The 24988-nt window shown below is 42.4% G+C and overlaps 1 protein-coding gene across 2 annotated transcripts in view; it reads right to left on the bottom strand.

The window, feature by feature from the left end:
• Positions 1 to 24988, bottom strand: part of AVPR2 (arginine vasopressin receptor 2) — a 212334-nt gene that overhangs the window by 9180 nt on the left and 178166 nt on the right. For both annotated transcript variants that reach the window (XM_077479008.1, XM_077479009.1), the window contains exon 2: positions 14967 to 15843. In XM_077479008.1, coding sequence (XP_077335134.1) covers positions 14967 to 15843 — 877 coding nt within the window. The remainder of the gene's footprint in view (positions 1 to 14966; positions 15844 to 24988) is intronic.

Here is a 24988-nt window from a genome sequence, read left to right as displayed (position 1 = left end):
ATAAGCACAGTAGGAAAACACTAAATATTGCTTTTTATTTTTTCATTTAAAATTATATATATTTAAAGATATTTAAAGCATCTTCTTAGTTGGACACATTATCGGCTTTGGTTGGGTTCCTGCTCTGAACACGATGTTTCTCCTAATTATCTCTTGCGTGTTGGCTGCTGTTTCAAACATACTTGTTATATATTTACATGTTGACAGTAATTGATGAGATGTGAAACAGTACTCGCACAGCTAACCTGTCAAAATAAAAGTAAATCAGGGGTATTTGCAATCGTGTACCATTGAGTAGCCTTCCCTGCCTCAGTGTAATGTATATGACTAGCTAAAGCCCATGCAAATGATGTCCAGCAGCATATATAAATAGATATACTTTATATAACTGGTAAAGGACTTCATGTGTTCTCTGTACAGGCTCTTGGAATTTTAAGGGTCACTCAAGAGGTGTATGTGGGTTATTCTAAGAAGTTCAGAGTGAGTGTGCTGATGAAGCAAGTTACATAGTTTAGTCTTGTTGAAAAAAGTCCATCCAGTTCAACCAATAAAAGGAAAGAAAAAATCCTGAAAAAAATAAATAAATAATAATCATACAATCCAGCATGTAATAATAGCTGCTCGTAAACTCTAAGCCCCTGTACACACGGTCGGAGATTTCCACAACCAAATCCGTCGGATTTTGTCCGTCAGATTTAGTCTGACGGATTGTGTCCAAAACTGTTGCATACACACAGTCGGACTAAGTTGTCGAAAAATCAGATCTTTCAGAACGTGATGACGTAATTTCGTTATGATGGGACTAGATTCAGGCTAGTAGCCAATAGCTTTGATGTAGGAATTTGATCTGAGCATGCGAGGCACTTGGTCCGATCAAAATTCTCTACACATGATCGGATTACGTCCGACCGGCCCAGTTGGTCGGGAAATATTTCCAATATGTTGGAAAATTGGGTCCGAAGGAGATTTGGACGGAATCAGTCCGATGCATACCACACACAGTCGGAGTATCTGACGACACGGTCCGATAAGACGCATTCCAACGGATTCTCCGACCGTGTGTACGCGGCATAAGACTCCTAGAAAAATGTCTGAGAGGAGGCTATTCTGCTCAGTACATGGAATATATGTAAAATGAGTATTGACCAAAATAAGGGGCCTTTTGTATTGAAGTTTTCTTATTAAATATACATATATAAATACATTTCCACTCTGGGCAGTCTTCAACACTTGATGAAATGCATTTTAACCCCCTTTCTGTCTAGGCTATTTTTCAGTTTTTGGCACGGTCATACTTTGACAATTACTCTGGCACTACACCAAAGTGCATTTTATATAATTATAAATCATTTTTATTTTTTTAGATATAGCTGTTTTGGTTGTATTTAATAATCCCTGGATTTAATATTTTTTTTTACTATATAAAGGAAAATAGACGGAACATTTTGAAAAAAAAAACACAGCTTTTCTTATGTCGTGTACACACGACCGGACTTTTCTGGAGACTAGCTCCAACGGTCTTCCCGACGGACTTCCGGCAGATTTCCGATGGACTTTCCGAACGAACAGATTTGGGCACACACAATCACACCAAAGTCCGATGGATTTGATCGTGATCACGTACGACCGGACTAGAATAAGAAAGTTCATAGCCAGTTGCCAATAGCTGCCCTGGCGTCAGTTTTTAGTCTGTCGGACTAGCATACAGGCGAATGGATTTTTCGACCAGACTCGAGTCTGTCAGAAAGATTTGAAACATGTTCTAAATCTAAAGTCTGTCTGATTTTTCAACAGCAACGGATTTGTTCCGTTGGACCTTTGCTGTCAAAAAGTCCGGCCGTGTGTACACGGCATTCGTTTCTGTTTGAGGTGATTGTAGCCGTATTAGTGCACTCATTTTCTGTTAACACTTTGCAACCAAATGCTATTTCATCCTAAACTTGGGCCAATATGTATTCTGCTGTATCTTCTTTCCTAAGGCCCTAAAATACAGTACCTTGAAAAAGTATTCACTCCCTTGGCTTTTTACCTATTTTGATACATTACAGCCTTTACTTCAATGTTTTTTTAAATCTTAATTATATGTGATGGATCAGAACACAATAGTCTAAGTTGGGGAAGTAAAATTAGAAAAATATATACATAAAACTATCTTTCATAAATAAACTGATAATTGTCATGTGCGTATGTATTTACCCCCTTTATTATGAAGCCCATAAAAAGCAATTACCTTCAGAAGTCACATAATTAGTGAAATTATGTCCACCTGTGTGCAATCTAAGTGTCACATGACCTGTCATTACATATACACGCCTTTTTGAAAGGCCCCAGAGGCTGCAACAGCTAAGCAAGAGGCACCACTAACCAAACACTGCCATGAAGACCAAGGAACTCTCCAAACAAGTAAAGGACAATGTTGTTGAGAAGTACAAGTCAGGGTTAGGCTAGGCTAAAAAAAAAAAATTCAAATCTTTGATGATCTCTAGGAGCACCATCAAATCATAACCAAATGGATAGAACATGGCACAACAGAAAACCTGCCTAGAGATGGCCACACACCAAAACTCATGGACGGGGCAAGAAGGGCATTAATCAGAGAGGCAGCACAGATACCTAAGGTAACCCTGGAGGAGCTGCAGAGTTTCACAACAGAGACTGGAGTATCTGTACATAGGATGACAATAAGCCGTACGCTACATAGAGTTGGGCTTTATGGCAGAGTGGCCAGAAGAAAGCCATTACGTTCAGCAAAAAACAAAATGGCACGTTTTCAGTTTGCGAAAAGGCACGTGGGAGACTCCCAAAATGTATGGAGGAAGGTGCTCTGGTCTGATGATACTAAAATTTAACTTTCTGGCCATCAAAGAAAACGCAAGGTCTGGCACAAACGCCAACACATAACATCACCCAAAGAACACCATCCTCACAGTGAAACATGGTGGTGGCAGCATCATGCTGTGGGGATGTTTTTCAGAAGTCGAGACAGGGAAACTGGTCAGAGTTGAGGGAAAGATGAATAGTGCTAAATACAGGGATATTCTTGAGCAAAACCGGCACCACTCTGTGTGTGATTTGAGGCTAGGTCAGAGGTTCACCTTCCAGCAGGACAATGACCCCAAACACATTGTTAAAGCAACACTTGAGTGGTTTAAGGGGAAACATGTAAATGTGTTGGAATGGCCTAGTCAAAGCCCAGACCTCAATTCAATAGAAAATCTGTGGTCAGACTTAAAGATTACTGTTCACAAGTGCAAATCATCCAATTTGAAGGAGCTGGAGTAGATTTGGAAGGAGGACTGGGCAATAATCACAGTGGTAAGATGTGGCAAGCTCATAGAGACTTATCCAAAGCGAATTGGAGATGGGATAGCCGCAAAAAGGTGGCTCTACAAAGTATTGACTTTAGGGGGGAGGTGAATAGTTATGCACATTGACTTTTTCTGATATTTTGTACTATTTGTTTGCTTCACAATAAAATAAAAACAAGTTTTGGGCATGTTCTGTAAATTAAATGATGCAAATCCCTAAACAATCCATGTTAATTCCAGGCTGTGAAGCAATAAAACACAGTAAAATGCCAAGGGGGTGAATACTTTTGCAAGGCACTGTACCTGGACAGTAAAACACTTTTGAAATAATCCCTTTATGGAAAGTAAACAGTTCAAAGTATGGGGTTAGTTTTTTGAAGTTGTAATTTTATGCCACAATTTTTTGGAACGTAAATAAGTGTTTTTGTTTTTTCCACATAGTTGCCGTTTTAACAAGTTAACATATTTTACTACTCCTGAGACACCACACCTGTGGAACTTTTTTGCTGTTTAGATGCATAGGGGGCCCAACATCCAAGGAGCCCCTTCAAATCTTCTAGGGGCATAAATTGCAAATCTAATTTCCTGGCTACATATACAGTTTTTGGGAGACCCTGGAACACCATGTATTTTTTAAGAGGCATGTTGAGTCTTTTAAAGACTTCAATTTTGGAAAATGAAAATGTGGAAAGAAAATATTTTTTTTTTTACACAAAGTTAGCAAATGAATTAGATATTTCTCACACACAACATGGGGATACCACACGTGAGACTTTTTCAGTGTCTGGACTAATTATGCATCGGATATCTTGCGTATCACAAAAATTAATCAACACTTTCTCAAAAACCATGTACTGGAGTGGTTAGGGAAAATTAGCTTAGTGTAGCATCACCTATAGCAGTCCCCAGTCCTATAAGCCAAGCAAGCCTAGCCTAGTGTTGTGGCTGCCAGCAGGAATGCCGGCTTTACTGGCCAGGAAATACAGAAAGCCAAACAAAGCTTCTGTGATTCCAGGAGTGCAGTTGTCCGATGGGTGTCTTAGACTGGTGTCGCAAATGTAGTCAGTGGGACATGCAAATATGCTAGTTCAGGCAGTAGGCAGAGATGGGGTTAGCAAACAGAGAAAGTATCAGTCCAAGCAGTAGTGTGATCAATATACAGGCCAGGCTCAGTACATGTGGCAGGCAGAAGCAACACTGCACTGGTGTGGTGGTGATCATGAACACTGTTGCTGGCTGCACTGGTTCTTATGTTGAAGCCTGTTGAAGTTGTTGCCGATATAGAACAATAAAGAAGACTGCTCAAGAACCATTTGTGATACTTCTCTACATTTGACAACCAAGAAAAAAAGTTGATAACTTGACCTTATGCTGCTTCAAGGAATGTTCTACTTTAACAATATTCTCCTGTTTGCATCATGCTAATAAGCATCCAAAAAACACATCTCGGTTTTACCTTGCTATAGTAAAGGTACCAGAGTTTGCTCATCCCTGATTCATTATGGCATATAAATGGGCTGATGAGGAAATAACACACAAACTAACAAAATATATGATCATCCTTCGTCAATGCTTTTGTTGTTTGAGACTTGACCATTCATGGGATTTTACAGAAACATTTATGATCATTAGTAGCTTATTAGTGAACACCAGATATTCTTCTCAAAGAGAATTTCTGTTGGACTTCTTCCCAGTTCAAAAACATCTTATCACGCTAATGTTTTTTCTCTGTGACATCTCATAAATTTTTACAATGTCCTCCAGCAATGCCCTGGCAACAGACATCATCTCACAATCCCACACTACAACAGATATTATCAGTCCCTCTGCAAACATTCTTATGAACTGGACCATGACCATGAAGTCCCGCAATAACCTTTTGGAATTTTACAAACTGACTCATTAGAAGACTGGCTATTGGGCTAATTATTGTACTATATGTAAGCTGGCCTTACACTGTTCACATTTTGCATGGTTCCTGAAGTGGTCAAAATCCACATAGTAGATGACCCCGTTGGCCCTTTCCTGCTTAATGTTCTTTAATTAAAAAAAAAAAATCAAAGGAGCAGGGTGGAACATTTTTGGACGAACAGTGGCTGCATCCAATTACATGCAGGGTATTCTGACAGTTACCGGTGGCAGATATCACAGCACAATAGTCCTGCAGGCAAAGCTTTAACGTAACATTGACTGAGCTGGTCAATTTTTATTTACAGAACATAATGAGTAGTGATTGGGAGCTAGCGTTTGAATGCATCTGAAGCCAAATCCAAAGGAACCACTTGCTAAAGCTGGTCATGAAAAATCTCATCAGCACATCCAATAATGCCAAAAGAGACTTAATGAAGTGGCTTGAATGAAATTCATAAAACAAAACACAATTACGGATAGCAATTTATTTTTATTTTTTTTTAAAACATTTCTATTAGAAAAATTTACATTAGGTTTTGGATTGAATGGAATTTCCCCAACAAAAACACATTTACTGTTAGACATGTGTTTATTCAAGAAAAGTTTCCATCCTGCTCCTTCAAATTTTCTCATAACTACATTCCAAAAAAAATCACCAATTTTATTCTCCAAGACTAGAAAATTGAACGAATGCTACAAAAAAACGAAAATTTGCGAGCATTCTACTAATACACTGCCATGTGTTTGGCAAAGGAAATGCGTGTTTATTGGGTTTTTATTGAGTTTTAGTGGTTTAACCTTTGGTGTCAAAACATTCCCAGGTGTGTCTTATTCTGCATTGCTGGACACAACTTCCTTCCTATACGAAATGCACCCTTTCAGCCCAGATATATTAAAATAAGTCTCTAGCAGAGCCACTTTAAACGATTATAAAGTGGAGTGCTGGAACTAAGTGATTATAATAATCTAATGTGACCGTCATGCAGGCCTTACTTTTAGCACATTAGTACTTTGTTTTTAAAAATACAGGGAATATAATATGTTTTATACATTTTGAAAATACCCTGAACATATTTTTTATAACAAGCAGAGAAATCATCAGAAATGCAAAAAAAGGTGCAGTTTTTGTTCATAGTGCAACATTTTGTACATTATTATTATTTCAATCATTTTCATTAATCATTTTCTCATTTTCATCCCATTGTGCCACCTAGCAAAATTTTAATGGGGTGCCCCTAGGCCAGTGATGGCGAACCTTGGCACCCCAGATGTTTTGAAACTACATTTCCCATGATGCTGATGCTCTCTGCAGTGTAGCTGAGCATCATGGGAAATGTAGTTCCAAAACATCTGGGGTGCCAAGGTTCGCCATCACTGCCCTAGGCTAACGTTCTCTGTAGCAGCTTACACTGTCAACTGTGACAAGAAGGGGATGATTTACTAAAACGGGCACACTCAGAATCTGGTGCAGCTGTACATAGTAGCCAATCAGCTTCAAACTTTAGCTTGTTCATTTACGCTTTGGCAAGAAGGCCTGGTTCACACCTATGCATTATTTAGTGCGTTTCCAGTTTTGCAGAAACACACTAAAGTCCATTTAGGCTGGGCTCACACATGTGCGATGTGAATTCCAGCTCTGGTTTCTCTGCGAAGAGAAAAAGCAGCTGTTCAGCGGTTCCTCTCCGTTGTAGCTGCGGATCAGCTGACCTGGGAGAGGGAGGAGGTGTAGTGAGGAGGGGCAGAGAATTTGTGTTCAGAACAGAATGCATCTGCAATTCAGATGCAATCTCATAGAAGATTATGTGCCTGCAATTCACACCGCAATGCCTAGAAAACGTTTTTTGGACAATGTTGAGCAGAAATGCAATGCACATATGTGAACCAGATTTATTCAAACTAAAGGATTTAAAAATGTTTTGCAAATTGGTTGCAGTGTAAGCCAGATCCAATTTGCATAGGTGTGTACCGAGCCTGAACATTGTTTCCTATGAGTCACGTTCACATCTGTGCATTTTATGTAAAGGGGAAGGGACTTTTTTTCTGGTTTTTGATTCCATAGACTTCAGTGGATCAAAAATGTGTATTGAAAAATGCAAACTGCACCTGGAATATGCAAACTGCAACCTGCATAGGTGTGAACCAGGCCTAAAACCTGGAAGCTAATTTGGTTTCTATGCAGAGCTGTACCAGATTTGGCACTCTCCAGCTTTAGTAAATAACCCCCTAAATGTCATTCACATAAAGTATGCCTAAATCGGGATAATAGCAGGGGCAATCTCAGCATGGACTATACATTACAAGGGACCAGTGCTGTAGATAAGTTGTCATTCTATTGATAATAATAATATGCACTTTGATATCGTATAGGGTTTATTTCAGCCTATAGTAGAAGTTCAGTAGGTGGTAAATCTAGACAGCTAAAACAGCTACACAAACGCTTCCTTTTTCACGGGATATGTGACTAGGGATGATCCTCAGGACTACATCTCTTCTATATTTGAAACTAAAAGCTGGACTCTGAGAAATAGAAAAAAATACCCTTGCAGTGGGGCTCTCCCTCAACCCCAAGGCATAACTGCTCATTTTTTGCTTAGGGCAGCATTTCTTATCCTCTTTACCTCAGAGAAACTCTTGAAGTAATTTTCAGGTCTCAATGACACCCTTGCAGTCATGCCACTGGTTCTGACAAGTGATGCTGGACCTGTAACTATGTAACCACTATCAGATAGGTAGGCGGTTAGCCACAGCTCAAGGAACCCTCTCAACCAGGGTTCCACAGAACCCTGGTTGAGAATGACTGACCTAGAGCACCAAATTAAAGCACTTTTTTTTTACTTCCCTATTACCCCTCTTCCACAGGCTCCTTCTTTCACGCAACTGGTGGTCCCCAAAGCCTACTTCTCTTCAGCACTCTGGTCAGCGGTTACAGCTGTGGACATTTGAAGGACATTAGAGGAGCATCTCCATGGTCTTCGTTCCACTTGGGCACAAGTCCAGGAGGATTTGCGACATGCCAATGATAGGTACAGACTCTATGCAGACTGCAGATTCTTAACAGGTTGGGGACAGGGTCTGGCTATCATCTCGCAACCTCTGACTCCATGTTGAAGTTGGCACCTCGGTTTATTGGGCCTTTCCTTATTCTCTGCAGGATTAACCCAGTGGCTTACGCTTTAGACCTTCCTTCTAATGGCGTATCTCAAATGTATTCCATGTCTCCTTATTAAAGCCTTTGGTCTGCAACTGCTTTACCACCTCGGTGCCACATTTTCACCCAGTACAGGTTGAGAACCATGAGAAGTATATACAGTCCATTGTTGACCTCTGTAGGTTCCGTGGGCGCATACAGTACCTATTGCATTGAAAAGGGTACGGTCCGGAGAAACGCTCTTGGGTCTCATCCTCAGATGTACATGCCCCAGTCGTCCTCTGTGCTTTCCATAGACGTTTTCCCCTCAAACTTGGTGTTCCGCTCAGCTGTCAATTAATTGCCAGCTCCAATATTTTACACAGTGACTCACCTGATGATGATATCCCGTTGGTCAGTCTTGCTGGCTACTTAAGCTGTTCAGTTCAGTTCCTCTCTGCCTTCATCTTGGTCAACACATCCAGAGACTCTCTTCTGTGTACCTGTTGAAGGCTTTCTTGGTTGACGTCCCTTCTGGTTCCTGTTCCTGCTTGCTGTTCCACTACGCTGATTCTCTGGTTTTCTGATTTCTTGGCCTGTCCCGAAGTATGCTGATCTCTGGCTCCCTGACAACCTGGCTTGTCTATTTGTTCTGGTTACCGAACTCTGGCTATGATTTGACTATGTTTTATTATTATTATTATTATTATTAATGAACAATTGTGATTTTAACTGCACTTCTGTCTCGGTCTGATTCATGGTTTGTGACAAGGGCATCATGAATCCTGTGTAAGGTCTGACATTGAGTTCCACTAATTTTGGACTTCCAGATACATGTCACACAGGTGCAGCTTACTAATATTTGCTTCATCAGATCATTTGTTACAGCCTGCATTTGTCTCTATGATGAACGAAGATGTAATTGATCACTGCAGTAAAAACCAGTTGACATAAAATGCTCAAATATTACGATCTTGTACTTGATGCCCATTTGATAAATGCTATAATAATGAGTATTAGATCTGTTTATTATAAAGAAGGTCTGCTGTAAAATGCAGTCTGTTCAGGACTATGCTGTAGTTGTGTTGCTCCCGGGCACTTTGTTTCATTTTCCGAATAATTGTGGCAATTCTGCCATTTTGAGTTCTCCCAAGTTTATACAATAGAAGATAATGTTGAACCCCTGATATACTTTGGATGCTCTGTTAGCCTTTCTCAACCAGGGTTCCCCCAGGGGTACCTTGAGCAATAAGCAATTTCTACCTCTTCGATATGTAGCCACTAAAACCAATGATAATTCTCCTGCTCTACAAGACTCTGGTCCTGCCGCACCTAGAGTATGCTGTCCAGTTCTGGGCACCAGTCCTCAGGAAGGATGTACTGGAGATGGAGCGAGTAAAAAGAAGGGCAACAAAGCTAATAAAGGGTCTGGAGGATATTAGTTATGAAGAAAGGTTGCAAGCACTGAACTTATTCTCTCTGGAGAAGAGATGCTTGAGAGAGAATATGATTTCAATATAAAAAATACCCTACTGGTGACCCAATAATAGGGATAAATCATTTTCGTAGAAGGGAGTTTAACAAGACTTGTGGCCACTCATTAAAATTAGAAGAAAAGAGGTTTAACCTTAAACTGTAAAACCAATGGTCTTTTTAGCTTTTTGTATGGGGTCAATTCCTCCCACTGACAACCAATGTAAGAAGCATTCCTCTCAATGACCACCATAATAATGTATCATTAATTGTTGATATAGTGGTTTTTGGCAAGTGTTCTCCAAGACCTGAAAGTTGTTTTAAGGGTCGCTCTATATTGTCTTACTGAGTGAACACCAATATTAGACGTTTTTGGAGTTTGGATATATGGCTTCCAAACTTGAGGTCCTCCGTTTATAGCAGCAATCTGCATCCCCGCCACAGCTGTTGCACTGCACTAGAAATTGTCTGATTTTCTTTAATCGTAATTTATTGATTAGTTGAATTCAGCACCTCAGCTACACATATTCCAATAAAATGCACATTACAGTCCTGAAAAAAATTGGCAATAAGTTGTAACTGCCTTAAACAGTACTAGTAATAAATTATAAAAAAAAGCTATAAATAATATAGTTTAACTGAAAATACCATTGCATTACCATTAGTAAAAATTCAGTTACTCTCACATTCCTTCAGTTTTTCTAAAGCTTCTTTTTGGCTGTCTTCCTGTCACAGCTGTCAGTTTCCCAGAAGACAGCTAAGGACAGAGCTTCAGGAAGTGAGATGTTAAGAGTGAACAAAAGGTTATCTCACAAGCTATGGCAATCTCCCAGCATTCTCATCCCACTATGCGATCCCACCGCTTTGTGTCTTTGAATTCTATTTCTGTTTTTCGCTCTTTTGTTGCTCTGTTAAAAAGATCTTGTAGGCTTGACTGATTGACACAAGCTTATATGTGGTATAAGGACTACAGTCCTATCACCAATTTAGCATTTCACAAATGGGAAATGTGGCACACCAGGGTATTACAACAGATTTTAGCTGGCAATAGACATGGGTTGAGAGTCACCTGATACAACCTTTTGAGTAACAATTTCCTGTTTGGGTTTGTTTACAGGAGTGACATGCCACCACAAATCTCTTTTCAAAAGGTTGATAGAGTAGCAGCATTCGTTCCCAAATTATTTTTGGTGCCAAACAGGTATTTTTTAAATGGAAATACCATTGCAACTACAAGCATTTGGTTTGTGATTGCAGTGTTGCCCCATTTACTTGAGTGGATTTGCCTTTTGGCAGCAGTGTCTACTACCATAACCAACAGCCAACTTGCAGTTGGGCAGTCAAGAGGCAGCAAAACTGCAGCTCAACTGCCTATTTTGTCGCCTCCTGCCCACCCATGTAAACAGGGTTTTTATGGCTGCACAACTAACTGCATGGAACCCTTGGGTTCCTACAGATGCTGCTAGGGGTTCCTTGGTTTATGTGTTTGGGTCCCAGCAGAGGGGGTTTAGGGAGGCTGACCTACAGGCAGGGCTGGATAGTCAGCTGATCTGCCTAAGCTCTGATCTCTGATAATCATTTGATCAGATAGTGTACTGATACAGATGATTTATAAAAAAAAATTTTTTGCTGGGCACAAATTTTCCTTTGATCACCATAACTCAATAAGCTGATTCACCACTCATGTCGATCAGACAGGGTCTCCAGCTGGACTAGTCTGCAGGGGATCTAGTGATCTCCAAAGCCGGCCACAGCTGGAAATGACTGGACTATGCTCTTCTGGCACGGGGAATGTTCGAGAGGATGTTAGCGTAAAGTAGCAGGGTCATGAAGATGCTTAGTGGATTTTACATTTCCCTAATATATATATATATATATATATATATATATATATATATATATATATTCACACACACATACATACACACAGTATCTCACAAAAGTGAGTACACCCCTCACATTTCTGTAAATATTTTATTATATCTTTTCATGTGACAACTCTTAAGAAATGACACTTTGCTACAATGTAAAGTAGTGAGTGTGCAGCTTGTATAACAGTGTAAATTTGCTGTCCCCTCAAAATAACTCAACACAGCCATTAATGTCTAGACCGCTGGCAACAAAAGTGAGTACAAGGGAAAATGTCCAAATTGGGCCCAAAGGGTTAATATTTTGTATTGCCCCCATTATTTTCCAGCACTGCCTTAACCCTCCTCACCAGAGCTTCACAGGTCGCCACTGGAGTCCTCTTCCACTCCTCCATGACAACATCACGGAACTGGTGGATGTTAGAGACCTTGCACTCCTCCACCTTCCGTTTGAGGATGCCCCACAGATGCTCAATAGGGTTTAGATCTGGAGACATGCTTGGCCAGTCCATCACCTTTACCCTCAGCTTCTTTAGGCAGTGGTCATCTTGGAGGTATGTTTGGGGTCGTTATGTTGGAATACTGCCCTGCGGCCCAGTCTCCGAAGGGAGGGAATCATGCTTTGCTACAGTATGTGACAGTACATGTTGGCATTCATGGTCCCCGTAATGAATTGTAGTTTCCCAGTGCCGACTGCACTCATGCAGCCCCAGACCATGACACTCCCATCATCATTCTTGCCTGTAGATAAGACACACTTGTCTTTGTACTCCTCACCTGGTTGCCGTCACACACGTTTGACACCATCTGAACCAAATAAGTTTATCTTAGTCTCATCAGACCACAGGAAATGGTTCCAGTAATCCATGTCCTTAGTCTGCCTGTCTTCAGCAAACGGTTTGCAGGTTTATTGTGCATCATCTTTAGAAGAGGCTTCCTTCTAGGATGACAGTCACGCAGACCAATTTGATGCAGTGTGCAGTGTATGGTCTGAGCACTGACAGATTAACCCTCTACCCCTTCAACCTCTGCAGCAATGATGGCAACACCCACACGTCTATTTCCCAAAGACAACCTCTGGATATGACGCTGAGCACGTGCACTCAACTTCTTTGTTCGACCATGACGAGGCCTGTTCTGAGTGAAACCTGTCCTGTTAAACCACTGTATGGTCTTGGCCACCATGCTGCAGCTCAGGATCAGGGTCTTGGCAATTTTCTTATAGCCTAGGCCAGTGATGGCGAACCTTGGCACTCCAGATGTTTTGGAGCTACATTTCCCATGATGCTCCACTACACTGCAGTGTGCATGAGCATCATGGGAAATGTAGTTCCAAAACATCTGGGGTGCCAAGGTTCGCCATCACTGGCCTGGGCCATCTTTATGAAGAGCAACAATTCTTTTTTTCAGACCCTCAGAAAATTCTTTGCCTGAGGTGCCATGTTGAACTTCCAGTAACCAGTATGAAAGTATGAGAGAATGAGAGCGATAACACCAAATTTAACACGCCCGCTCCCCATTCACACTTGAGATGTTGTAACACTAATGAGTCACATGACATCGGGGAGGGAAAATGGCTAATTGGGCCCAATTTGGAAATTTTCACTTAGGGGTGTCATCACTTTTGTTGCGAGCGGTTTAGACATTTATGGCTGTGTGTTGAGTTATTTTGAGGGGACAGCACATTTACACTGTCATACAAGCTATACACTCATTCCTCTACAGGAGAGCAATGTATAATTTCTTCAGTGTTGTCACATGAAAAGCAATAATAAAATATTTACAAAAATGTGAGTACTTACTTTTGTGAGATACTGTCTATAGTGACACTGCTGTGCCCTACCATGGTAGAAAAATGAGTATATGTTACACAGGGTTCTTACTGATGCAGGTTGAGGGGCTCCAGAACAGTTATTCTGAGTGGGGAAATCTGGTTTTGCAGTTTTCTCTAGGACTGGTAATTCCTGCTTGGGTTCTGAAGTCCAGAGGCTTTGAAGAGTCTTGGGAGGGATGAAGCCTCTAAGGGTCCTTTCACACGGGGCGGATCAGTTCTGATCCGCCCCGTGGATATCCGTTTGCTCAGCGGGGATCACTCCGCCGATCCCCGCTGAGCAGGGAGATGACAGCTCCGTCTCTGCACACTGCGCAGGGACGGACCTGTCACAGCGCCGCTCTCCCCTATGGGAGATCGGATGACGACGGACCGCAGTGCCCGTCGTCATCCGATCCGATCCGCAGACGGATGGAAAAATAGCTTTTTCCTCCGTTACACTTTTTCGGATCGGAGCGGGTCGGATGTCAGCGGACATGTCACCGCTGACATCCGACGCTCCATAGACCTCTATGGAGCACCCGTTCAGGTCCGCCTAAAAAACTGACAGGCGGGCCTGAACGGGACGTCGGTGTGAAAGAGGCCTAACTCCGTGTGTTCATATTTTAAAAGAGACCAGCAGCCTGACTGTGCAGGTGTGCGCAGCCTTCACAATCAAGGGGCTGGCTATGATTCAGGGTTCCTCTGAAGACAAGCTGCTGCAGGAGCAGCATATGGGTGGGTAAGCAGTCTCTGGGAGAGTGTCTGTGCTAGCCTCAAGGAGAAGCCCTCTAACCAGACCATCTCCTGAGGGGAAAGACAGTGTGTCATTAGGCAGGAGCCTGTGCAGCCCAAGTTGGCATTTTGTATTTGAAAGAGCTCACTGAGACGGCATTGTGAGTCTGTGCGGAGGCTCAGGGATTATAAAGTCTAAATAGCCAGGAAGCTAGACAATTTATGTTGAAAACCCCTGTGAAGGTATCCTTGCAAGCGTTTCCCCCCCCCCCCCCCCCCGCTTTATGTTCTTTTAAATCAAAAGTGGGCTAAAAGCCCTAAAAAAGTATCTCTCTCTTGCTGGACTGGACCTGATGAAAGTCATTACAGCGAAACCCCGCGACAATATCACAATATGTAATAGGTTTTCTGATTATTCTGTGTCTTCAGCAAGTATAAGTACAGACGGCACTCCCCACACAGAGTTTGCATGTTCTCCCTGTACCTGCGTGGGTTTCCTCCGGGTAATACAGTTTCTTCCCACACTGCGAAAACATGCTGGTAGGTTGATTGGCTCCTGACTAAATTGGCCCTAGTTCGTGTATGTATGAATGTGAGTTATGGCCCTTAGATTGTAAGCTCCTTAAAAGCAGGGACTGATGTGAATGTATATGTAAAGTGCTTCGTAAATTGATGGCACTAAATAATAACCTGTAATAAATAAATAAATAGAATAAGATAAAATAATACCTTACCATTTGCACCTTCATTCCAGACATTCCACAGCTGAGCAATAAAGAATGGAGTCCAACATATCACGTAAATCAGTACAATGGCCAGGGTCATTCGCACCGTCTTGGACATGGCCTTTGTCACGCCGGAATCTGAAATTGGCGGCACTCCATTCGTCCCACTAACCAGTTTTCCTTTTCGTCTTGACCCCGGCGACCGTTCTGTCCCCAAGTGCATACTGTGGTGAATTTCTCTAAAAATCAGGACTTGGCATGTGGTGATAAACAAGGCTGGCAGAATGAGGACAGCCAATGTTATCCACGTCACATAAGCTTTGGGACCCCATGGCTGCACAAAATTTGCCCAGCAGTCATAGACTCCTGGGTGAACCTCTGTTCTTGAGAAAATAAAAATCTGTGGAAGGCCAAGAACTGCAGATGCCCCCCATGCCAAGCAGACAGGGATATTCCACCGAGCTGAACCCTTTTTAAATGTCATCATAGGTCGACAAATAGCTTGATGCCGATCAAATGTCATGGCCACAATCATGTAAGAAGATACGAACATCCCAACAACCTGAAGATATCTTACTGAGCGGCACAGGAAATCTGGACCTGGAAATCGGTCAATGATATCCCAGATAAGTTGTGGTAAAACCTGGAAAAATGCCACCACCAAGTCTGCCAGGCAGAGATGGATCATGAAGGTGTGCATGAGGGCATTGTGCTTCCGCCGCCTAAGAAGAGTGAAAAGAACCAGCGAGTTTCCAAAGGTGGCCAAAGCCAGGATGATGGTTAGGAGAGCAATGCTCCATTTTGTGATGTAAGGATTTAGCGTGTCCGCAGCTTCACCAGTGATGTTGGTACTGATATTGGCAAGGGAGCTCTCAGTTGCAGACATCTGTAAAAATGCAAAATATGAAGAGGAATTAATGAAAGAAAACCATGTCTACAATCAGTAAAGGCAGGTGTCTCAATACTTTTGTGTGTGTGTGTGTGTGTGTTATATATATAAAAATATATGACGAAGGGACACGTTTTTGAATGCAAAAATACTTTACTGAATCTTCAGATCATCAAAAATTTCTCAGGTAATGTACATCAACAGCAGCTACCGTATACAGTTACAAGCATCCCTGCTCTTCCTCAGGCTGTCTGGCTTTGTGTGAACTATGTGTCTCTCTCACACAGAGCCAGACAGCCTGAGGAAGAGCAGGGATGATTGTAACTGCATACGGTAGCTGTTGCTGATGTACATTACCTGAGAAATTTTTGATGATCTGAAGATTCAATAAAGTATTTTTGCATTTGGAGAACGTGTCCCTTCGTCCTATTTTAATGGATATTGATGGAAGACAGGGAGTCCACCTTGACATCGTTACAGTTTAACAATCAGGATTAGGGATGAGCTTCGAGTTCGAGTCGAACTCATGTTCTACTCGAACATTGCCTGTTCGCCTGTTCAGTGAACAGTGAACAATTTGGGCTGTTCGCAGCAAATTCGAAAAGCCGGAACACCCTATACAAGTCTATGGGAGAAATCTAAAGTGCTAATTTTAAAGGGTAATATGCAGGTTACTGTCCTAAAAAGTGTTTGGGGACCCGGGTCCTGCCCCAGGGGACATGGATCAATGCAAAAAAAAGTTTTAAAAACGGCCGTTTTTTCAGGAGCAGTGATTTTAATAATGATTAAAGTGAAACAATAAAAGTGTAATATTCCTTTAAATTTTGTAGCTGGGGGGTATCTATAGTATGCCTGTGAAGGGGCGCATGTTTCTGGTGCTTAGAACTGTCCCTGCACAAAGTGTCATTTGTGCAGGAAAAAAAGTCTTTTAAAATCACTTGCGGCTATTGTCGGGTCCCGTAATACAGAGAACACTCAATGAGTGTTCTCTGCATTAGCCGACAATTCATTCATTCATTGATAAAAAAAAAAAAGCGTGGGGGTTCCCCTAAATTCAATTACCAGGCCCTTCAGGTCTGACATGGATATTAAGGGGAACCCCGTGTCAAATTTAAAAAAAAAATTGACGTGGGGGTCCCCCTAAAAATCCATATCAGACCCTTTATCCGAGCACGCAACCTGGCAGGCCGCAGGAAAAGAGGGAGGGACGAGAGAGCGGCCCCCCCTCCCTCCTGAACCGTACCAGGCCACATACCCTCAACATTGGGAGGATGCTTTGGGGGTCTGTGACCCCTCAAAGCACCTTGTCCCCATGTTGATGAGGACAAGGGCCTCATCCTCACAACCCTGGCCGTTGGTTGTGAGGGTCTGCGGGCGGGGGGCTTATCAGAATCTGGAAGCCCCCTTTAACAAGGGGACCCCCAGATCCCGGCCCCCCCCTGTTTGAAATGGTAAGGGGGTACAAAAGTACCCCTACCATTTCACAAAGAAAGTGTCAAAATGGTTAAATAAGACAAACACACTTTTGAAAAATTCCTTTATTAAAAATAAAAAAAATTAAAAAAAGATTCCAGCGGTGCTAATCCACTCTTGCTATCCAGCGACGGGTCTCCGGGGTCCAGCGATGGATGATCATATCCAGCGACGGGGGATCTCTCAGTCCAGCGCTGTCCATACATCCTTCTTCTGTCTCCACTCCGGAGACACTGCAGAGATCCCAGCGCTGACGTTTCTTATAATAGGAGGGCGGGGCCACTCGTCACCTGACCCCGCCCCTCTGACGCAGGTTTCCGTTACATCAGAGGGGGCGGGGTCACCCACACGTCACTGGGGAACCCCTGGCTTCCCTCTCCAGCGTCAGAGGGGCGGGGTCAGGTGTCGGGTGGCCCCGCCCTCCTAATATAAGAAACGTCAGCGCTGGGATCTCTGCAGTGTCTCCGGAGTGGAGACAGAAGAAGGATGTATGGACAGCGCTGGACTGAGAGATCCCCCGTCGCTGGATATGATCATCCATCGCTGGACCCCGGAGACCCGTCGCTGGATAGCAAGAGTGGGTTAGCACCACTGGAATCTTTTTTTAATTTTTTTTATTTTTAATAAAGGAATTTTTCAAAAGTGTGTTTGTCTTATTTAACCATTTTGACACTTTCTTTGTGAAATGGTAGGGGTACTTTTGTACCCCCTTACCATTTCAAACAGGGGGGGGCCGGGATCTGGGGGTCCCCTTGTTAAAGGGGGCTTCCAGATTCTGATAAACCCCCCCCCCGCCCGCAGACCCTCACAACCAACGGCCAGGGTTGTGAGGATGAGGCCCTTGTCCTCATCAATATGGGGACAAGGTGCTTTGAGGGGTCACAGACCCCCAAAGCATCCTCCCAATGTTGAGGGTATGTGGCCTGGTATGGTTCAGGAGGGAGGGGGGCGCTCTCTCGTCCCCCCCTCTTTTCCTGCGGCCTGCCAGGTTGCGTGCTCGGATAAAGGGTCTGATATGGATTTTTAAGGGGACCCCCACGTCAATTTTTTTTTAATTTGATGCGGGGTTCCCCTTAATATCCATATCAGACCTGAAGGGTCTGGTTATGGATATTTAGGGGGACCCCCACGTCAATTTTTTTTTTTAATTTGACACGGGGTTCACCTTAATATCCATGTCAGACCTGAAGGGCCTGGTAATTGAATTTAGGGGAACCCCCACGCTTTATTTTTTTTATTTTTTATTTTTTTATCAATGAATGAATGAATTGTTGGCTAATGCAGAGAACACTCATTGAGTGTTCTCTGTATTACGGGACCCGACAATAGCCGCAAGTGATTTTAAAAGACTTTTTTTCCTGCACAAATGACACTTTGTGCAGGGACAGTTCTAAGCACCAGAAACATGCGCCACTTCACAGGCATACTATAGATACCCCCCAGCTACGAAATTTAAAGGAATATTACACTTTTATTGTTTCACTTTAATCATTATTAAAATCACCGCTCCTGAAAAATCGGCCGTTTTTAAAACTTTTTTTTGCATTGATCCATGTCCCCTGGGGCAGGACCCGGGTCCCCAAACACTTTTTAGGACAGTAACCTGCATATTACCCTTTAAAATTAGCACTTTAGATTGTGAACGTTCGAGTCCCATAGACTTTAATAGGGTTCTAAAGTTCACACGAAGTTTAGGTCTGTTCGCAGGTTCTGGTGCGAACCGAACAGGGGGGTGTTCGGCTCATCCCTAATCAGGATAAAGAAAAGGCAGTAACCCACCCAAAGTCTGTGTGTGTGTGTCCTGGTAGTAAGGGTTTGGAGGTTCTTCCCACCCAAATCTCTTTGAACCTCAAACACCGGGTCCCTAATAATACAGTATCAACTAAGAGTGCTGACAATCAGTCCTCTTTTAGACAGATCACCCTGGAACCCCTCACCCTGCATGGGGGAACACCCCTGATTACTCAGTCCAGTCTCTAAACTGTCACCCTTAAAGGGACCACAACTCAAATACTGGTGCAATATACCTGCAGAACAGGACACCCCCGATGTCCTGTACAGTACTCCTATATCTACATCTTTTTTTTGTAAGGAAAACCTGGAATATTGCATATTAATATTATCTTATCTTTTAACTATCCAGAAGGTGTCGCTCTAGAGTTACTGTGCTCTCTACCTATTGAATATTGAAAAAAGCCTGTGTACAGTGACAAATCAAGGTGAAAAAAACACACATAACTACAGGAGTCAGAGAAATTACTGTTCAGCACAAAGTTTCAATGAGAGACATCTATGTCTGAAAATGTGCTACTTCATCTTAGCTATCTTTTACTGGTGCTCTGGGAATCCTTTGTCTCCTTTATATAATAAACACTGGTATAAAAAGTTACAAGATAATTTTTTTAACTTAAGGCAAAACTTTTCTATTTAGTTTTGGATAGAATGGAGAGGGACTAGAACACCTGCCTGGTTTAATTGCTTTCTTTACACCCATTTGGTATACCCATCCTCTTTAGTCCTGTTTACCACCATCATCGTTTTGGGTTGATACCAGAGCAGTAACAGAGGGGATATATTCCAATGGAGGAACTAGTTCTGGGAATGCTGGTGACTCCCCAGGATTCCCTCACTTTGGGAGGCATCTCCTCTCATTTTCTGTTTTGGCTATGGGACAGGAAGTAAAGGGAAATCTCCCCTATGAGACACAGATGGCAAAAAAATCTGACAGAAGTTAAAACCCCTCCCTTACTCTATGAAAAAGAAGGAAGCTCTCGGGACTCACAGTGCCACAATGAACATGCAAAAAAAAAAAAAAAAAAAAACCTGACGTTGTTTTCATATTATGGCAACTCACATAAAATCACAATCAGATAAAGCGTTAGATACAGAATCATAACTATCATAATAACAAAATGTCCAAAGCTTATCTTATATCTTAGGAAAGATATAAACATGCACGAGTGATCTGAGATATATATATATATATATATATTTGCTATTACCTTCTGTGTTGCAAAGGCCAAGTAAATGCTATATGGTGTTTATACACCAATCGGCTATAACATTATGACCACACATCATAACCTGTTGAAGGATGGCAAACAATAGACCTATGAGTGTACCAAGCCATCAGAAGCAGATACTTTAAGTCCTGTAAGTCAGGAGGTGGGGCCTCCATAGACCAGACTTGTTTTTCTAGCACATCCCACAGATGCTCAATTGTTAAAACCTGGACAATTTGGAGGCCAAGTTAAAACCTCAAATGTGTTGCCGAGTTCCTCAAACCATTCTTGAATTTATCAGACCAGGCCACCTCTTTCCATTGCTCCATGGTCCAGTTCTGAGGGTCCCATGCTCATCGTAGGCAGTTCTGGTTGGGAACACGGGTCAGCATGGGCACCCTGACAGGTTTGCAGCTATCCATCCCCATACATAACAAACTGCGATTAAAGTGGTTGTAAACCCATGGGGGGGGGGAGGAAAAAAAAAAGCAACCTGCAAGGCAAAGGCATAATGAGTTAGTATGCATAGCATACTAGCTCATTATGAATAACTTACCTGAGAACGAACCCCCCGAAGCGGTCCTCCGTCTTCATGTCCGCCACTGCCATGGATACCGGAGTGACCGGAGTGGATTCCGGGCCTCGCTGCTCCGGCCCTGTGATTCACCGGAGCAGCGATGACGTCACTCCCGCGCATGCGCATGGGAGGCGACACTCGTGGCATATCGCCGCGATCTGCGGCCTGCCCAGTGCGCCTGCGCGCCGCTGTCTACGGCCGTAGACAGCGGTGGCTGTCTTTTTGAAAATATCTCCTAAACCGTATAGGTTTAGGAGATATTTCTTGGACCTACAGGTAAGCCTTAATCTAGGCTTACCTGTAGGTCAAAGTGGTTTGTAAGGGTTTACAACCACTTTAACTGTGTGTTCTGTTTTCTTTGTATCAGAGCCAGCTATAGTATCTCTTCTATTGGACTGGACTACACAGACTAATCTATACTCCCCATGTGCATCAATGAGCCTTGTCCACCCATGACCCTGTAAACAGTTCCCTGGTTTTCCTTCCTTGGAACGCTTATAGTAGGTCCTGGCCAGTGGAGAATGGGAACTTCCCACAAGAGCTGCAGTTTTGGAGTAGCTTTGACCTAGTCATCTAGGCATTACAATTGGGTACTTGTCAAAGTCGCCTATATCCTTGCATAGGTCATTCAAATTTCACATGCTGGTAGAGTAACTCTACCTCTATAGTAACTATTCTTCATTGCAGGTAAATAATGGATTCTCCAAACAGAAGCAATGTGCCATCATTGTGTTCTTGATAGAAGGGTTCAGGTTGTCTGACATCCACAGAAGGCTACAGAATCTTTACGGCGGAGGCACACTTAGGTAGAATAATGTCTTGTTATTGGAGACTCTTGTCAATGGTGTCATACCTGTAAAGATTCTGTGGCCTTTTGTGGATGTCTAACAGCCTGAACCACTCCTTCATGAAGAACTCAATGATAGCATGTTGTTTCTTCTTGAAATCAATTATTTACCTGCAATGAAAAAGAAGAGTAGTTACTATAGAAGAAAAGTTACTCTACCAAGATGTGAAATCTAAACAACCCATATAAGTTAATAAAAAAATGTATCCCCACTTTTCATTACTTTCGGCACAGCCCTCATATATCTTGTATGAATAAAAGAAAATATTCTGATTAACTTGATAAGTAAAAAGGCATGCTAAAGTGGCCCCTCAAGCAATATTATCACAAGCCACAGTATTGAGAGGCAGCATTAGAACCAGTGGAGCCTGGTGGTATATTTTTTTGGGGGGGAGAGATCTGCCCCCAACCAACCCCCCCCGGCAGTTGATTCCTGCACTTACCCCATCTAGGTCGCGGGCTTCCTCTGGGTGGTGGACCTCTACATTTCCTCCTTCCTTGGCTTCACAGCGGCATGGCCTGTGTCTCCTCCCTCCTCCTCAGTGGCCAATAGGGTCGTGTCTCCTCTTGGCCAATCGGGTCTCAGGACCCGCTTCCTGAGCCGGGAGGAGAAGCAGGAAGACAATAGCAAATATTAATTTGCTATTGTCACACAAGTGGGTGCACCTCAGACTCTAATCACGTGCTTCTGAAAAAATAAAACTCCCATTGGAATCCATGCGTCTGGCGCCCTGCATGTAAATTGGGGGACAGGCACATGGATTTGGGAGGTGGCACCCCTGTGCCCTGTATGGATGTTCACCAATGATTAGAACACCTTACGTGCTAGTTACCTCGATGGAACAGATTGTTGTTGCAGGAGTTATGTTGGGTGTCACTAGGTAGGATTAGCTGAATGTATAATTACCCAAGAATGAGGCATTTATTTTAGGAACCACCTAAGAACTGCACAGGTTATTATTAAATAAACTAATTTATATGGAGAGCATCCAAAACTGCATATCAGAAACAGGTGTAGTTCATCTGATTGCATAAGCAGTACAAAATAATTCATGTTCCCTGAATTCATTTCTATATTTGGATATGATAATTACTACCTGTCTTCGGTGTTTCAATGCAATTTCCAGGAATGCTTTGCAGTCAGGCAGCTGTATTTCCACTTTAAATAGTAGTACGCTGGGGTGAGATTTTACGAGAACATGGCTGGAGGAACAGGATATATACTGTAAATTATAACTTTGACATACAATGTTACAGCATATCCCACTGAGTGCAACTTAGTTTAAAGAGAATATATAGTCCTTTTGTAAATTTTTTATTAGGTGTAAGCCAAAAAATATATTTTTGAAATTTCTATTTTATTGGGTAAATATTAAATATTGCATAGAAATATTTAATATTTATTATATCCAGCCAGTTGGTAGCAAGGTGTTTTGCAGGAGTACCAGAATTCTAAAGGTTATGCACAGCTGTTGAGCTGAAACAGAATTGAGTAGGTAGGAGCGGAGGGATTGAGGCTGAATTGATTTCACCAAAAAAAATTTAACTTTTTGCCAATGAAGAAATGTTGTTAAAGTTTAAACTCTTAATTTTGCTAATTAACTGGTTCTTGACCAGCACACTCCGATGTACGTCAGCAGAATGGCACGGGCAGGCAAATTGGCGTACATGTACGTCCCTTTAAATTTGCCACCCTGCCATCGCGAGCGCGCCGGCGGCGCACTCTCTAGTGCTGGTCGGGACCCCCGTGAGTCCAGTCGCGGGTCCCGCGGACTCGATCGCCGCGGGCATACCCGCGATCGTCTCACAGGGCGGCTGAACGGAGAGATGCCGTTGTAAACAGCATCTTCCTGTTCTGCCTAGCAACTAGTGACACTGATCTCTGCTCCATGTGATTGGAGCAGAGATCAGTGTTCACTAAATGAAAGCCCAGCCCCCAACAGTTAGTAACACACCCCTAGGAACACTTAACCCCTACACTGCCACCCACTGGTTAACCTCTTCACTGCCAGTGTCATTTACACAGGAATCACTGCATTTATATAGCAGTGATTGCTGTATAAATGACAATGGTTCCAAAAATGTGTCAAAAATGTCCAATGTGTCCGCCATAATGTCGCAGTCACAATAAAAATCGCTGATCGCTGCCATTACTAGTAAAAAAAAATTATTAATTAAAATGCCATAAAACTATCCCCTATTTTGTAAACGCTATAACTTTTGCGAAAACCAATCAATAATCACTTATTGTAATTTTTTTTAACCAAAAATATGCAGAAGAATACGTATCGGTCTAAACTGAGGGAAATTTTTTTTTTATATATATTTTTGGGGGATATTTATTATAACAAAAAGTAAAAAATAATGCGTTCTTTTCAAAATTGTCGCTCTATTTTCGTTTATAGCGCAAAAAATAAAAACTGCAGGGCTGATCAAATACCACCAAAAGAAAGCCCTATTTGTGGTAAAAAAAAGGACGTCAATCTTGTTTGGGAGCCACGTTGCATGACCGCGCAATTGTCAGTTAAAGCGACGCAGTGCCAAATCGCAAAAAGTGGTCGGGTCTTTGGCCAGCCAAATGGTCCGGGGCATCAGAAATTAACAACCTTTGTTTATATATATATATATATATATATATATATATATATATATATATATATATATATATATATTAGTGGCCAAAATAATTATTTGATCCCCTGCAGATTTTGTAAGTTTGCCCATCTTGGTTGTCGCTTAGCAACTCAAAATTTTAGCTCCTTCCATAAATTTTCTATAGGATTAAGGTCTGACCTTATTGTGCATCTTCTTGAGCCACTCCTTTGTTGTCTTGGCGGTATGTTTTGGGTCATTGTCATGCTGGAAAATCCACCCATGACCCATGTTCAGTGTTCTGGCTGAGGAAAGAAGGTTCTCATCCAAGATTTTACATAACATGACCTCATCCATTGGCCCCTCAATGTGGCAAAGTTGGCCTGTACCTTTAGCAGAGAAGCAGCCCCAAAGTATCATGTTTTCACCTCTGTACTTGAGGGTAGGGATGGTGTTCTTGGGGCTATAGTCAGCATTTTTCTTCCTCCAAACACGGCGAGTCGAGTTAATGCCAAAGAGCTTAATTTTGGTCTTATCTGACCACAGCACTTTCTCCCAATTTTTCTCTGAATCATTTAGATGTTCATTGGCAAACTTTAGACGTGCCTGTACACGTGCCTTCTTGAGGAGGGGGACCTTGCACTTGCGGGA

The sequence above is a fragment of the Lithobates pipiens genome, unplaced genomic scaffold (genome assembly GCF_037356315.1).
Source record: "Lithobates pipiens isolate NorthernLeopardFrog02 unplaced genomic scaffold, aLitPip1_a1.2 Scaffold_1, whole genome shotgun sequence".
NCBI lineage: Eukaryota > Metazoa > Chordata > Amphibia > Anura > Ranidae > Lithobates > Lithobates pipiens.
The sequence above is the reverse complement of the archived record's forward strand: the minus strand, read 5'-3'. Positions and strand labels throughout refer to the sequence as shown.